General features: G+C 36.6%; 1 protein-coding gene across 3 annotated transcripts in view; it reads right to left on the minus strand.

Annotated features, from left to right (window-relative positions):
* Positions 1–18,099, minus strand: part of LOC130682132 (probable ubiquitin carboxyl-terminal hydrolase FAF-X) — a 165,586-nt gene that overhangs the window by 31,954 nt on the left and 115,533 nt on the right. For all 3 annotated transcript variants that reach the window (XM_057496272.1, XM_057496274.1, XM_057496271.1), the window contains 6 exons: positions 15,466–15,574; positions 14,821–14,967; positions 13,884–14,030; positions 12,970–13,192; positions 10,769–10,989; positions 8,758–8,948 (listed from right to left, as the gene is read on the minus strand). In XM_057496272.1, the coding sequence (XP_057352255.1) occupies positions 8,758–8,948; positions 10,769–10,989; positions 12,970–13,192; positions 13,884–14,030; positions 14,821–14,967; positions 15,466–15,574 (1,038 nt within the window). The remainder of the gene's footprint in view (positions 1–8,757; positions 8,949–10,768; positions 10,990–12,969; positions 13,193–13,883; positions 14,031–14,820; positions 14,968–15,465; positions 15,575–18,099) is intronic.

An 18,099-nucleotide genomic window follows, 5' to 3' on the forward strand; every position in this document is an offset into this window, starting at 1 on the left:
AGAATATCTGTGAGACAAAAAAACTACATATATTTAAGTACAAACATGAAGATTCGGCAGGAGCATAATTATACTTATCTATATATCCAGTTATAAGTAGACATATGAAGATACAAATACAAACATGCATTTATGGTTCTACTATCTAATTACTATCTAATTACTATCTAAATACATGCACATAATCGCGTGAAAGAGTTTAAGATAAAATCTCATAGTATACCAATTTGGAAGAACAACAACAGAAATGTTGACTGGAATATGCTGAAGAAAGTCCTGAGTCAGAGACAAGACAAACAGGATAAAGACAGAAAGGTCTATACCAGGTGACAGAACTGGAAGCAGAAAGGCCTGTATCTGGAAGGAAGCATTGTATATATGTAAATTATCCTTAAAATGTACACTGATAGTTCATCTTGTGGAATATAGAAACGAATGATGAGAATAGGGGTCATTGTACTTCTAAATCTGTGATGTTCAAAAGAACTTTAAGTGACAATGCTCACATCTATGTATATATATTAGGGGTATTGCTCTGAATCCAACAGAAAGCGTGACCCCAGATGTCAGCTGATCCCTTCGTTTATCCACTTGCAATCGTAATTCTGCAGAAAGCATTCTGAATTCCTGTGAATGACTGTAGCCCTTTTTTATATAGTAAGAAGAGATAGCTCTCCTAGTTACAGTAACGCTCTTAGTCTTAGGTAGTTGGTAGTTACAGTTGGACATGACACATGATAGGAGTTGACAAAATTTGCAAGAGAAAGGAAACCAGGTCAAGATTTTTAGGCTTAAAAACCTAAAAACAGAGAAAATTTTATTGGTCATTTTAGGAGGATGCTAGAACAGTGTTTGATTACTTAACAAACTTACAAAATAAGACTTAAAAAGTATCCTGGTTCTTATACATTTACATAGTAAGGGTAAATGATGACAGCAAGCTTCTCTTATAGATTCAATCTAATACACGGATGATAATCAATGTCAATTTCTGACCATAATGAAAAAAATAATGGGGACCTAACTGTAACTAAATGACTCAAAACCACAAAAAGACATTTTGTATCTCTCCAAGAGAGTAAAATCACCACCTATTAAGCACTCTTGCCCATTCCAAATGGGAAATAAAATGATACTTTAAGTGGTCAAGCATCTTGATATTGGCTGGCTATGAAAACTACAGCTTTTGAACCAAATAAAGCCCACAATCACCCAAGACCTAAGAATAGTATTATATATAGGTTCAAATGGTTGAAAATAAGCCAAACTGGTACTATTTCATGACAAATGAAAATCGTATGAATTCAAATTCCAAAGTCCATGAACAAAGTTTTATTGAAACACAGCCATACCTCACTTACTTACATATTATCTATAGCTGCTTTCTTGTTACTGCGGCAGAGTTAAATTTGTGACAGAATGTTTTATCTGCAAAGCTAATAAATACAGGAACAGAGCAAAGATAAAATAATACAGAACACCAGAGCACTACAATTAGGAAAATCCAGACTGTGAGAGAGTTTCCAGGGCAAACTACCTGATTTCCTTATTGATAATTGCAAAACAGCTCGAAAGCAACAGAATGAACCAAAAACAAACAAACAAACAAACAAAAGTCCACACTCAAATCCCAACTAACCAAGCTGCAGCACCAACACAAGAAAGGAAAAAGAAATCTGTATAATAAAAAAAAAAACTTCTGGATTCGAGAGGAAGATGACAGCGTGAGTAGGGCAGCAGAACCCTTCCCAAAACCATATATATATTTGAAAATACAACAGGGGGAGAGATACAAGCCGTGGCCGGATGGAACCCAAGCGCTCCCCCGACCCCAGCCCACCAGCGGGAGGAAAGGGGTCAGAGTTTGGACAGAGTGGAAGCACAGGATTGCTAAATAACCAGCCTTGGTAATCCACACCACGAGCACAGACACACATTGCATGCTGTGCTGGATATTAGGAGAACAGAAAAGTAAAATCTGCGAGTGGTTCCCCGCAGCCCGAACTCCTGGGACAAAAGAAAAGAGTGCTTTTTGAAAGGGACAGGAGCTTCACAGCTGGATGGAATCATCTCCGCACACTCAGCCCAGCATCTGGGAACCCCAGGGAACTTCAGGTACCCTCACCCCTGGGTGGCAATGCAGCTCCAAAGTCCCTCATGGCGATAAGCAGCCTGCCATGCACTCCCCCTCATGTGAGGGCCTGGCAGAGCAGGCTGGGAGGTGACCACGCCTACAGCAGCCACCCAGAACATCCTCCCAGCACACAGCCATGCAGGCCAGACCAGGGTCCGCAGCTGGCGAGCAGATGCCCGGTGCAAGCAGAGGCGCAAAGGGGCGCCGTACTCGCATGAGAGCACACCCAGCTCGCCTGCCTCTCCCCAACAGGGCTGTGGGATGCCCTGCCCGCCGCGGCTCAGGGGAGTAACCTGTAGCCTGTTCCCAGTGTGTGGATAACTGTCACAGGCAGCAGAGGAGGGAAGGGCAACCAGCAAGCAGTAAGGGACCTGGTTTTCTCCCAGGTGACACATGTGTCACCTGCCTGTGACCACTTTTATCACCATGAAAAGGCAGAAGAACCTTGTCCAGTCAAAAGTCAGTCAGACAACCTGAGAGGGCCTGCTGAGATAGATATAACAAATCATCCTGAAAAAGAATTCAAAATAAAAGCCATAACCATGCTGATGGACCTGCAGAGAAACATGCAAGAGCTAAGGGATGAAGTCCGGAGGGAGATAACAGAAATGAAACAATCGATAGAGGCCTTAAGAGGAGACTAGGTGAGGTGCAAGAGGCCATTAATGGAACAGAAAGCAGAGAACATGAATACAGAGTAGCAGAGACAGAGAGAGATAAAAGGATCTCCAGGAATGAAAGAATATTAAGAGAACTGTGTGACCAATCCAAGCGGAAAAATACTCGCATTACAAGGGGGGTACCAGAAGAGGAAGAAGAGAGAAAAAGGGAAAGAAAGTGTCTTTGAAGAAGTAATTGCTGAAAACTTCCCCAAACTGGGGGACGAAATAGGCTCTCCAACCCTGGAAGCCCACAGAACTCCAAAAGCAAGTGACCCAACGGAGACAACACCAAGACACATAATAATTAAAATGGCAAAGATCATGGACAAGGACAGAGTTTTAAAGGCAGCCAGAGAGACAGAAAAGGTCACCTACAAAGGAAAGCCATCAGGCTATCATCAGACATCTCAACAGAAACCTTACAGGCCAGGAGAGAATGGCATGATATATTTAATGCAGTGAAACAGAAGGTCCTTGAACGAAGAATACTGCATCCAGCTCGATTATCATTTAAATATGAAGGAGGGATTAAACAATTGCCAATCAAGCAAAAGCTGAGAGAATTTGCCTCCCACAAACCACATCTGCAGGGTATTTTAAAGGGACGGCTCTAGATGGAAGCACTCCTAAGGCTAAACAGATGTCACCAGAGAAAATAAAATCACACCAAGGAAAGCAGACCAACCAAATACTAACTAAAGGCAAAAAATAAAATCAACTATGCACAAATGCAGTCAAAGGAAACATAAAACAGTACACATTAAAACACCTAACATGTAAAGAATGGAGAAGTAGGAATGAGAAGGGAGCGAAATAAAGAATTATCAGACTGTGTTTATAAGAGCTTAATAAGTGAGTTAAGTTAGACGATAAGATAGTGAAGAAGCTACCCCTGAACTTTGGTAACCACGAATCTAATGCCAGCAATGGCAGTAAGTACATACCTTTTGACAAGCACCAAAATATAAACAGACTGAATGCACCAGTCAAGACACAGAGTAATAGAATGGATAAAAATACAGGACCCATCTATATGCTGCTTACAAGAGACTCACCTCAAACCCAAAGACATACTCAGACTAAAAGTCAAGGGATGGAAAAAGATATTTCATGCAAACAACAGGGAGAAAAAAGCAGGTGTTGCAGTACTTGTATCAGACAAAATAGACATCAAAACAAAGAAAGTACCAAGAGATAAAGAAGGACATTACGTAACGGTAAACGGGTCAGTCCAACAAGAGGATATATATCCATTATAAATATATATGCACTCAATACAGGAGCACCAACATGTGTGAAAGAAATACTAACAGAGTTAATGGAGGAAATAGAATGCAATGCGTTCTTTCTAGGAGACGTCAACACACCACTCCCTTCAAAGGACAGTTCCACCACACAAAAATTAAGTAAGGACATAGTGGCACTGAACAACACACTAGAACAGACGGACCTAATAGACATTACAGAACTCTACACCCAAAAGCAGCAGGATACATGTTTTTCTCAAGTGCACATGGAACATTTTACAGAACAGACCACATACTAGGCCACAAAAAGAGCCTCAGTAAACTCAAAAAGACTGAAATTCTACCAAACAACTTCATAAGACCACAAAGGTATAAAACTAGACATAAATTGAACAAAGAAAACAAAAAGGCCACCAACACATGGAGGCCAAACAACATGCTCCTAAATAATCAATGGATCAATGACCAAACTAAAATAGAGATCAAGCAATATATGGAGACAAATGACAACAACACAAGGACCCAAATTCTGTGAGATGCAGCGACGGCAGTTCTAAGAGGAAAGTACGTAACAATCCAGGCCTGTTTAAAGAAGGAAGAACAATCCAAAGTGAATAGTCTAAAGTCACTATTATTGAAATTGGAAAAAGAACAAATGAGGCCCAAAATCAGCAGGAGGGACATAATAAAGTACAGAGAGGAAATAAAACTGAGAAGAATAAAAGGATAGAAAAATCAATGAAAACAAGAGCTGGTTCTTTGAGAAAATAAACAAAATATCAACTGCTAACCTGACTTTTTAAGAGAAAAAGAGAATCTCCACATATAAACAGAATCAGAAATGAGGAAGGAAATATAACAATGGACCCCAACCCCACAGAAATACAAAGAATTATTAAAGAATACTATGAAGATCTATACAATAACAAGGTAGAAAACCTCGAAGAAATGGACAACTTCCTAGAAAAATACAACCTTCCAAGACTGACCACGGAAGAAATGGAAAATCTAAACAAACTAATCACCAGCAATGAAATTTAATCAGTAATCAAAATTACCCAAGAGCAAAACCCCCGGGGCAGATGGATGCACCGCAGAATTTTATCAGACATACAGGGAAGGCATAATACCCATTCTCCTTAAAGTTTTCCAAAAAAGACAAGAGGACGGAATACTTCCAAACTCTTTCTATGAAGCCAGGATCACTCTCATACCAAAACCAAGCAAAGACCCCACTAAAACAGAAAATTACAGACCAATATCCCTGATGAACATAGATGCAAAAATACTCAACAAAATATTAGCAAACCGAATTCAAAAATACACCAAGCTGATCATACACCATGACCAAGTGGGATTCATCACAGCAATGCAAGGATGGTACAACATTTGAAAATCCATCAACATCATGCACCACATCAACAAACAGGACAAAAACCACATAATCATCTCCATACATGCTGAGAAAGCATATGACGAAGTTCAACATCCATTCACGATAAAACTCTCAATAAAATGGGTAGAGAGGGCAAGTAGATCAACATAATACAGTCCACATATGACAAACCCACAGCCAACATCATACGTAACAGTGAGAAGCTGAAAGGCTTCCCTTGGAGATCGGGAACAGGACAGGGATGCCCACTCTACCCCGCTATTCAACATAGTTCCGGACGTCCTCGCTGAGGGCAATCAGACAAAACAAAAAAAATACACGGTGTTTAGAATGGTAAAGAGGTCAAACTGTGACTCTTTGCAGATGACATGATATTGTACGTGAAAAACCCTGAAGACTCCACTCCAAAACTATTAGAACTAATATATGAATTCAGCAAGGCTCCGGGATACAAAATTACTACACACAAATCTGTTGCTTTCCTATACACCAATGACAAACTAGCAGAAAGAGAAATCAGGAAAACAATTCCATTCACAATTGCATCAAAAAGAACAAAATACCCACGAATAAACCTATCCAAGGACGTGAAAGACCTATACCCTGAAAACTACAAGACACTCCTAAGAGAAATTAAAGAGGACACTAACAAATGGAAACTCATCCCATGCTCTTGGCTAGGAAGAATATGGTCAAAATGGACATTCTGCCTAAAGCAATCTACAGATTCAATGCAATGCCTATCAAAATACCAAAAGAATTCTAAAACGAACTGGAAGAAATAGTTCTAAAACTCATATGGAACCACAAAAGTCCCTGAATAGCCAAAGCAATCCTGAGAAGGAAGAATAAAGGAGGGGGGAACTCGCTCCCCAACTGCAAGCTCTACTACGAAGCCACAGTAATCAAGACAATTTGGCACTGGCACAGGAACAGACCTACAGACCAGTGGAACAGAACAGAGGGTCCAGATAATAACCCAAAAGGATATGTGGCCAATTAATATACGATAAAGGAGCCATGGACATACAATGGGGAGATGACAGCCTCTTCAACAGCTGGTGTTGGCAAAACTGGACAGCTACATGTGAGAGAATGAAACTGGATTCTTGTCTAACCCCATACACAAAAGTAAATTGGAAATGGATTAAAGACCTGAATGTAAGTCATAAAACCATAAAACTCTTAGGAAAAAACATAGGCAAAAATCTCGTCGACATAAACATGAACAACTTCTTCATGAACACATCTCCTCGGGCTAGGTTAACAAAAGCAAAAATGAACAAGCGGGACTGTATCAAGCTGTAAAGCTTCTGTACAGCAAAGGACACCACCAATAGAACAAAAAGGCATCCTACAGTATGGGAGAATAACATCATAAATGACAGATCCGATAAAGGGTTGACATCCAAAACATACACAGAGCTCACACATGTCAACAAACAAAAAGCAAATAATCCAATCAAAAAACAATCTCAGAGGAGCCAGACAGTTCTCCAAAGAAGAAATTCAGATGGCCAACAGACATGAAAAGATGCTCCACATCACTAGTCATAGGAAAAAAGCAAATTAAAACCACAATGAGGTATCACCTCACACCAGTAAGGATCACCACCATCCAAAAGACAAACAACAACAAATGTGGATGACTTTGTGGAGTAAAGGGAACCCTCCTACACAGCTGGTGGGAATATAAATTAGTTCAACAATTGTGGAGAGCAGTGTTGAGTTTCCTCACAAAACTCAACATAGAAATACCATTTGAGCTAGGAATTCCACTCCTAGGAATTTACCCGAAGAGTGCAGCATCCCAGTTTGAAAAAGACATATGCATCCCTATGTTTATTGCAGCACTATTTACAGTAGCTAAGAAACGGAAGCAACCTAAGTGTCCATCACTAGGGAATGGATAAAGAAGACGTGGTACATATATGCACAATGGAATATTATTCAGCCATAAGAAGAAAACAAATCCTGCCATTTGCAACAACATGGATGGAGCTAGAGGGTATTATGCTCTGTGAAATAAGCCAGGCGGAGAATGACAAGTATCAAATGACTTCACTCATCTGTGGAGTATAAGAACAAAGAAAAACCTGAAGGAACAAAATACAGAAACAGACTCACAGAACCCAGAAACGGCCTAACAGTTACCAAAGGGAAAGGGACTGGGGAGGATGGGTGGGAAGGGAGGGATAAGGGGGGATTATGATTAGCATTTATAATATGTGAGGTGGGGCATGGGGAGGGCTGTACAACACAGAGAAGAAAAGTAGTGACTCTATAGCATGTCAGTACGCTGATGGACAGAGAGTTTAATGGGGTGTGGGGGGGGACGTGGTGAAGGGAGCTGTGTAGTAAACAGAATGTTCCTCACGTAATTGTAGATTAAAGATACCAAAAGAAAAAACAAAAATACTTTGGCCAACTGCCTGCCATAAATGGACCGTGGGCCTGCTTGTAAATATAGTGTTAAGAAAAAAAAAATTAAACAATCCTGTAAATTTATTTCAGTGACGTGGGTGCAGTGATATTAAGGAATTTTTATTGAGGTGTGATAACAATATTATGGTATGCTTATTAAAAAAACCTTATACTCAGAACAAAGTAAAAACTGAAGGAACAGAGCAGCAACACTCACCTAACCCAAGAATGGACTAACAGTTATCAAACGGAAAGGGACTGGGATGGATGGGTGGGATGGGAGGGATAAGGTGGAAAAAGGGTCACTAAGATTAGCATGTGTAATGTAGTGGGAGGGACACAGGGAAGGCAGTATAACACAGGGAAGACAAGTAGTGATTCTATAGCATCTTACTATGCTGATGGACGGTGACTGTAAAGGGTTATTTGGTGAGCAGTTGATAATAGGGGAAGTCTAGTAAACTACAATGTTGTTCAGGAAAATGTACATTAATGATATCAAAAAAAAAGAAAAAAAAAAGCACCTTACACTCATCAATGAAGAATAAAAAACAATGTCTAACATCTGCTTTAGAACTGTTGAATCCAGATGACTATATTCTAGTATTTTGTTTTTGTGCAATGCACAGGTTTTCCATATTAAAAAGTTAAGTATATCTTAAAGTAAAGAACACTGCTTCTCTTTACTGTGAAAATTTTCTCCTCCTCCTTTTGGAGTAATTGTATAGAAAAAACTCCAAATATACATCCAAATATTTTTTTCTATGCTGTAGGAAAGAGGACAGTCTAAGAGGGTTTGAACATGTATTTTAAAGTTAGTATATTCAAACAAAAAAGAGAGTTTAAAATATTGAGATTTTGAGAAACTACAATTAACATCTATCCATTAATTACCTGAACTCTTTCCAAAATCCTCTGGGCACAAAGTATGGTAAACGAGAAGCAGCTAAATGACCAAAGATGACCTGAAGGTATCTTAAGACACCAATATTGTACTCTTTCTGATCTTCTGTCTTACTTAATGCTGGTTTGTCTTCATATTGTTGAGGACATCTAAAAACATCATCTCGCGGATCAACATTACTCTACAAACCAAAGAACATAATTTGATTAGCTAACCTCAATTTACAAGTAGAGCGAAGCTGAGACAGATACAAACAGTGGAAGATCTGCATTATTTTGTACTCATATATCTAAACCACAGAACTTTCAACTTACTAATATTGGTGCTTATCACAATTTCACAGATGAGTTATTAAAAAATAGAGTTATTAAAATATACTACCTCCAGTAGAGTTATGCTCTACTGGACGTAGTATAATGTAACAATCAAAGATTTAGTTGACCAGAATGGACTGGAGACAAATGAATGCTTTCTCATCAGACAAAAGAGACAAAAATAGAACTTTCGGTAACAAAAATATTTAACCTTCCCATAGTTTTTCTCCAACATTTCTCATGTAGAGACAATGCATTCTTCATAGATTATATGAGTTAAATTATGTGACATGATTAGAATTGTTAACACTGGATAAGTACAGCCATTCAGAGTACTGCTGGTATAAACAGCATAAATCGAAGCTCTAAAGCTCTTAAGCCCTCTCTATAAAGCAGAATTTGACTACTTTACAGAGCGCTGAACATCTCTGCTCTGCTATGAGGCCTTCTTTACAGAAGTAAATATCACATTTGCCTTTGAGAAGCTCACAGTTCATAAAAAAGAGTAAATAGGCAGACAACTAGAAGAATCAAAAAGCACAGGGTGTCGAGTAGCAAAGGTGGAATATCTAGTTTCGAATTTCATCTTTTGTCTGAATTAGTCTCCTTTTGCCAAGAGGATGAGAGATCTCTATTTATCCTTAACCTTGTACCGTCGCACTAAACTGTGCTACTGAAATAGGATCTAAATTCAAATCTTTTTGTCAAATAGTGGTCCTCAACCAGGTACTGGTATAGTCACCATATATGGAGATTCTTAAAAAGGTAAACCCAATGACTGGATAGTGTTATTTATAAAATCTGAAAAGAGTGAAAGTAGATGTGTGTTTCAGAATCTAACTGATGAGCTATATAATTTGAGAAACAAACTAGTTTTGGCTACAGAAATGTAATAACAACAGAAGAACCACTTACTACAATTAAAGTAGAGAAACACAGGAATAAGGGAAGAACCATTTCTACAATTAGAATATTCTCTACACCTTTATGAATTCTGAAAAACTTGTATAAAGGAAATAAAAGATAAAAATAGTTTCAACATAAATACAACTGAAACTTCAGAAGTTTTCCATTTGTAAGAGACACATGAGTTATATGTACTCTGATCTTCTAAAAACTGAAAATCTAACTTTTGTGTTTCTTTTTTCTACTCTGGAATATGCTTGGTAGGTAGTCTGATTATTATTATTATCTAATACTGTTAACAGACTGTGTAGCATTATATAAAGTAACGAATGCATTTGCTTCCTTATGAGAAAATTGTAATCTGAAAAAAATATTAAGAATATCCTAAGAATAAGCACAGACTATGGAACTGATAATACACAAGGTTAATAAATTAAATGGAATAATGTACCTTAAAAAGTTGAATGAAAATAAACTTCAATTATTTGTAAGTGATTGTTTTTCATTTTACAAATACCAAATATACCTACCAGACTGCAGACATGATTACATTGAAATGCTGCTGCTTTAAAAAAGCAACAGAAGTTGTGATAAAGATTATCAACTGCATTTTATAAGATGGTAAGTATAGTAAATCAGAGATAGTAGCTAAGAGTACTGTCCTAATATCAAATGTAATTCAAAAAACTCTATAAGAAACACAATACTCTGAGAAAAACTGTATCTGGTGTCAAGGTCTTGAAATATAGGGAAATAAAAAAGAATTCATAATTAAAATTACCTCGTTGTCCTGCTTCTCTTCACTGAACATGTCATCATCTATATCACTACCAGTGCCTTCAACTGCAAGAATACTGTTCCTGATAGGAGGAATCATGTATAACTGCTGGATCACAGAATTCATGTAACAAGTGGTACCAGCATTTTTGAGGCCCACAAATCCTTCTGGAGGGCGAGGTCTAACAGGTGGTAGGTACTCCCACTTAGTAAGTGCTTCACAAGCTTAACGAAGAAGGAGAAAAGGATTCTCATGAAAGCAGTAATTTAGTCCACTTGCAGCTATGCTATGATGATGATGATATTAGGATATTCAATCATTACCTCAGCCACTTTGAGACAGTACTCTAAATTTTTATTTCAACACTTAACCATTACATAGGTACGTCCTTACCAGAGCCTATGGTTTTACTGTTATTAATTCTGTGACACTCTTCTCAGAAAGTCATTTAAGATGGTATAGTAGTAAATTTGTGTTTTCTTTTTCATTTAAGTACCTTTAATTCGTTGGGATCAGAACTTTAAAATAAATCAAAATGGCATATAGCTTTCTAAGTCTTAGTTATGATTCCAAATCACAGTGTCAAAACCTCCAAGTGAATCTGTTTGCCGGCTGATAAAACAGTAAAAGAAAAATTGCTTTGCTTATACCCACTGTCTTATTCTCAGGATGTAACTGTATAGTGCATTGGAAAGGTTTTGTGAAAACTGTAGATCATTTCATATCCCTTTCTGCCTACCATAAAACCAAAACAACCATCAATCACTATCTTGAAGATGGATTGCATGATTTACAGCACAGTGAGCTGCAAATTATGTAGCCAATAAACAGATCTATTACTAATACATCTAATGCGCTGATAGATATATTACTAAGTGAAAAACTAGTGAAGAACACTCTATACAGTGCATTACTGTTCCTGTGTTAAAAAGACAAACACTGAACAAAGAGACATACATATGTACAATTTGCACTGAGACAATTCTGAACCAGGAATGTTGAATGTGTTGGAAGTTGATAGATTTTAATAATCTAACCACAAAATTCATTAAGCTGAATAATTTTTTAAAATTAAGGTTATCGTTAATACATAATCTTCTAAAGGTTTCCCATGAGCAATATTATGATTTCAACATTCACTCATATTATCAAGTACCTACCACACCCCATTGCAATCACTGTCCATTAGAGTAGTAAGATGCCACAGAGTCATTACTTGCATTCTACATGCTATACTGCCTTGCCCATGACCCACCTATACTGCGAGTGCTAATTACAATGCACCTTAATGCCCTTCTCCCTCTCTCCCCACCCTTTTTTCCCAAACCCCTCCCTTTGGTAATTGCTCGTCCCTTTTTGGGAGTCTGTGAGTCTGCTGCTGTTTTGTTCCTTCAGTTTTGCTTCGTTGTTACACTCCACAAATGCGCACTGCAAGTACTCTTAAAGATTTATACTAAATACTACTGTGTATTACATTCTCAAGCCTTGGTTTTTCTCTTAAAATTAAACAGACTTTAGGTTCTTACTTTCTGTTTTTTTAATGTACTCCCTCCCTTTTGAGTTTCAGTTCTCTTAAAATCTAACATGGACATTAACCGAGAACGTAATGAAAGCACTTAAATGTTATCTTTGGCACATTGATATTCAAAAATTTAACTTTCTCAGGATGCAGATTAAAGTAACATTAAGCAATCTGTAAATGAAGGCTTCATAATCTTTTCAATGCAGACATTTTTAAGTTTTAAGTATTAAATTCTACACCATAAAATGTGGCTTATTATTCTGGAGACTGGATTTTACTTCATCTGAGATGAAATAAAACATTTTACCTAGTTACCTGAACTATCTACAGTAAGGCATTTAAATATACATGTGAAAATTTTCTGTATGAAGTTTCTCTACATATAATGGTCTTAATTATGTATCTGATTACTAGAATTACTGAACTAATTACTTGTTGGTAAAAACAAATGAACAAACAAACATACAGACCTAAGTTAGACACTTCTTTGTTGGTGGTGGTGGTGGTGGTACAAGAAAAACAATTTTAGTCAGAAAGCCAACCAGCTGAGAAGACGGTGAATTAATGTCCTAAAGCACCATCTTACTAAGTTAAAACACTTTCTAAAAGATAAAAACCCAGACTTTTAAACATGGAAATATTACCAACCAGGAAAAACAGCTTTACAGGTTACAATACTTACTAGTTATTGCTGTGCCTATGTAATACATTTCAGTCAAACAGTCTCCTATCTGTTTGAGATTTCTTACACAGCCAACAGCTAATGCTACGAGTAGTTCAAAACCAGCACTGATGGTAGCCGGTGAACTACATACTGGGAGAGCCTGTTTAGCTGGAAGTTCCCCATTTCTCATACATTGCAGGTAAACTTTGGAGGCAGTAAAGATGAAATCATCAATTAATTCCTGAAGAGTTTGAAAAAAACAGACACATACAGTTAGTAATAATAGATTTTTTAAAGATAAAACATTCCTTGGGAAGAACTATTTCTACAATCATCTGACAGAATTACATATCTCATTACAGAGCAAAAATGATTCATATTTTCAAATAATAAAATTCTACTTCAAAATACTATTTGCCCTAAATAGTAAACATACTTTTCCAGATACTTGGAGGTATTTTAAAAGAGCTGATTGTAACTTAATATATATTCTAAAGAAATGTACTCCTTAAGTCAAATATGAAATACTTATTTTGAATAAAAATAAAACTCATTTTTATTTTATTACGAGGCATACCTAAAAAAGATCTATCTCATCAAGGAAATATGTAAAAAATGAAACATCTTGAATTTTAAAACCTGCTTAACTAAAAAGCCTAGACTTTAACTAAATAGTAAAATCAAATGCTGCTTAGTAACTTTCTAAAGACTGTATCTGAATTTTGATTAGTTTAAAAATCTCTTGAAGAAAGGGAGGCATACATTTTTTAATTACTATAACTTTTATAGAGATGAAGATTTTTGTAAGGTATAAAGAAAGGGTCAAGACGATGTCTCAAAGACAAAGTAATTCTAAGCTCAATGAGGCAGACTTGCTAACAAACATTTAAAAGGTCATAACAACAAGTTCTGCACCAGAATGTGGAACTTACTTTAATGAGATTAGCACCTCCTTTTTCACAACCAATATGATACTTCTTCTCAGTTGTTTGAAAGGCCAGTAACTCTTTTGTTACCCCAAGATGGCCTTCCAAGATTGGCTCTTCAACACCAGTTTCATCTGTATTTTTAACATTATCCTGCAAAGGGAAAAACAGTATAGGCCAAACCAGAAAAGAAAGAACAAAAGAGCTAAAGGGCAGTGACTTCTCAGAAGTAATCTGCCCAAACCACTCCACTCAGGTAGTTTATTTCTTCTGCAGAAATGTCTCAAACCGAGAACGTAATGAAAGCACTTAAATGTTATCTTTGGCACATTCTACCGCACATAAAATCAGCAATTCTACCGCAAGAGGACCCTGGCAATGTCTTGAGATGCTTTTGATTCACTAAGGAACCACCTACTGCTTGATGAGGCAAAGTTGCTCTTCAGTATCTTATTATGAATAGCATAATTCTGCAAAGCAAGGAATAACCTGGGCTAAAATGTCAATGACATGAAGGTTGACAAGTACTATTCTAGAGGTTTATAAATCAGTAGAAGTATGCTAATCTGAGAGCCAAGAAGCTACACATTTCAAAACTATATGCAGAAATATATTCTGTATAAATAAAAAGTATAATGTGGTTAAATGCTAATGCAAATTCTACTCTATCAGACTCTTCAAACTTAAATAAGAAACTTACATATATCCTAGATGGAGGTTCAAACAATGGCAAGGTACTTGTATAAAACTAGTGGTACTTTTTAAATTCATTAGTGGAAAGCATGGATTTTGTTCAGTTTTAATAAAACACACATTATCATTATACATATTAACATATGTACAAAAACACAGATTTAAAAAATACACTTCATTATAACACGCTTTTAGTAAGGCAGTTGATTTAACAGTGACATAATAATAAACTGAGTATTATACAACTTACCCTAATTCTTTTGAGCCAAACAATTTCATCGTTGAGAAGAACATCAGCATTGGGTACATTAATATTGCTGTTATAAGCATAATTAAGAAGGTGTTGTAGAAGAGTGAAATAGTCATCTGAGTGTCTACCCGCCTCTCCTGCTGTGCTCTGAAAGGCAATAAATTGAAACAATATGAACTCGTAAGAACTCATAAGACTAAGTTCAGAATTCACATCGACTTTTTTAAAAATATGTATGTATGTATGTATCATTTTATTTTGGTATCTATGTATGTATGTATCTATTTATTTATGTATTATTTTATTTTGGGATCATTAATCTACAATTACATAAGGAACATTATGTTTACTAGAACCCCGCCACCACCAAGTCTCCCCGACATGCCCTCACATTGACTTTTTAAACTCAGAGATTTGGTAAATTAAGTGGCAATACTTCATATCAGTAATATAAAATAACATTTCTTAATTTATATTTTCCCCAAGTCATTTTTATCCTTAAGTATTTATAAAAAGCAGGAAAAGATGACATTATTTATTAAGCACAGCTGACTTACTTTTAATAAAAATGAAAACTGTAATTTCCTGAGTGTTTCTCATCTTAAGAATGAATTATATTCGTAAATCCATTAAAAAATGTCTCACCTCCAGAACGGTAAAGAGCAGAGTAATGAAGAAAAGCAGAGGCCTGTGTCCAATGCAACATCTGGTGCACATTAAAAAAAAATGTTCCTGTGCCAACTGACGAACAGTTCTGAAATAAAAACATTTTCTGTTTAATGTATTACTTTCATACAGAAAAACAACAATAAATCATTCCAACAGTGGGAGATAATTTAACAATAAAATATAAATTAACTCCTCCTTAGAGCTTAACATCTCTATTGCACAGTAAACCTTAACTATTTTTCACGGTATGAAACCTCAAATGGTAACCAAGTTAGGTAACAAATCACTAGGTTCGGGTCGCTTAATATTTAACCTCTCAGACTCTTTAAAATGTACTGTGAATCAGGTGGGGCTGTGAGAAGGACAAGCAAACATGAATGAAACGTGGTCTTTATTTGCAAGATATCTTTGAAAACACCTCGTGGAACAATCTGGAAATACACGTAGGGATACATAAAAGGTGACGTTTATAGTAAGCACTCTATATCTCGTTTTTTGGCCTCCCACATAACTCTTTTTAATGAACTGTGCTGTGAAGCAAACGACTTGTAGAAATTCCATATAGGTAAAGCTAGTCCTGATATTCTACACATTCTATACTCAATTCAGAAACTCACAGGGAGAGACCCAGTTGTCTACATTTTATATTAAGCAATCCCAATGACTCTGATGTACAGCAAAGTTTGAGGATCATCTGAATATTTTATTGTAGAACATCACCTCTTTGGAAAGGTTTGGGAAAATCTGTTTTATTCTTAGTATCAGGAACTTCAACTAATTTGTATTTATCTGTATGTTTTTAAAAGACTGTATAACATATTATCTCTCTGTAATATCATATTGAGTTTACCCCCATGGTACCAGAACCTACAGATATGAGGTTGACAAAGTTACCAAAGTGGTAAACATTACCTGTTTCCAGGCTAGAGGTCTGTGTCTCCCATTAGAAAATGATAAATTAAAACTTCTGAAAATTTAGGAACATACTGAGTCCTCTCATCATGATAAAAACAAAGGCAACACTATCAGTTTCAAATCTATTTAATGGGTAAAGGACAAGTGGAAAAGCATTTGCAAACAATACATATAGTGATAACCCTTTCTTTCAATAGGCAGCTACTTGGAAAACACTGAGTACACCTGGTCCAGCAACAGCCAGTCTCACTTGCCTCTCCTTAAAATGTCAGCCCACTGACAACTGTGCAAATCTGCCATGCCCCATCTCCGCAAACTACCTGCTTTGCTCAGAGACTGTGCCTAAGTGGCAAAGCTCTCCCTTACTATTTGAAGTGACAAATTCATTTTGTCTTTTTATATCAGTTATTAAGTAGTAATCTCACTAATCTTTCAAAAGCAAGCTATTCCAGACTTAATGTTGAGTCTGCAGCACCAAGAACAGAGTCCAAGACTGAGTGAGCGTCACAAATATGTTTCTATCTTCTTGCTAGCTGCTGAAGTTCTGAACAAATGTGTGGTCCAAAAGAAAGGATTTTAAATTCTATGTATTAAACTGCCTGTTGGTTTCACCTAATTAGTGAAGTATTTCCTGAGTGTCCTCATAAACCCAAACTGTAGACAATTACAAGGAATTGACAACATCCTTAAAAACAAAACTAAAAACCCCAGAATAATACCACCCACCACCAACAAAACCCCTAACACCTAGGAAGCCAACTGAGAAGGCTAATGTTCTAGAAGTATTTTAATCAGAAATTTTTTTCCCAATGGGCTAAAACATCATCTTCTTAAATGAAAAATTCTGAAAAACACTAATCAGTGCTCAAAAAATGAGAGAAGCCAAACGGCAGAGCAGAAGGCTCCAAGTTCCTTCCCTCCACAGAAACATAAAGCACTAAAAATTGTTAGCATTCTGGAAAACAAGCCTGAGACGTTCAGTTTATACTTCAAGTCGATTCCCAAAAACATATACAACATACAATAACGTAACAAGAAAAACAACAAAACCACAGCTAAAACAGATACTCTATGAAGTATCTGGAATCAAAATGTCATACATTTCAAATGTCTAGTTTTCTACAAAGAGCCAGGAAACTATGGTCCCATTCAATGGATAAAAAAAAAGTCAACATATGTCTATAAGAACAACCAGGTGGCAGACTTTTAGACAGAGCAATTAAATGGCTGTCTGAAGGATGCTCAAAGAATTTGAGAACAAGAAAAGAGAGATGAACAAAATAAAAGTATCAGTAAAGTGACAGAGAACAAAAAGAAGCCAAGGGGAAAACTTTGTGCCACAGAAATTTTTTAATGTAATCTGACCACGACCTTAAATGAGAAATACACTGCAGGGACTGAAAAACAGGTTTGAGCACTTGATACTTAAAAAAAAAGTTGGGAACATGAAAACACAACAGTTGTAATGATGTCAGGAGCAGGAGAAAAAAATTAATGAGTAAAAAGTGAACAGACCCGAAAGGCCACTGTGGGACACCACCAAGTGAAACAACATATGCACTGGTGGGATTCAAGCACAGAGGAAAGAGGAAAGCAGGAAGGAGGTTATTAGAGGAAATTGGGGCTGAAAATTCCCCAAATTTAAATAATAAAATGGACACACATTTGAAGACCTTAGTGAACTCAAAAACACTT

This window comes from Manis pentadactyla, chromosome Y (assembly GCF_030020395.1).
Source record: "Manis pentadactyla isolate mManPen7 chromosome Y, mManPen7.hap1, whole genome shotgun sequence".
Classification (NCBI taxonomy): domain Eukaryota; kingdom Metazoa; phylum Chordata; class Mammalia; order Pholidota; family Manidae; genus Manis; species Manis pentadactyla.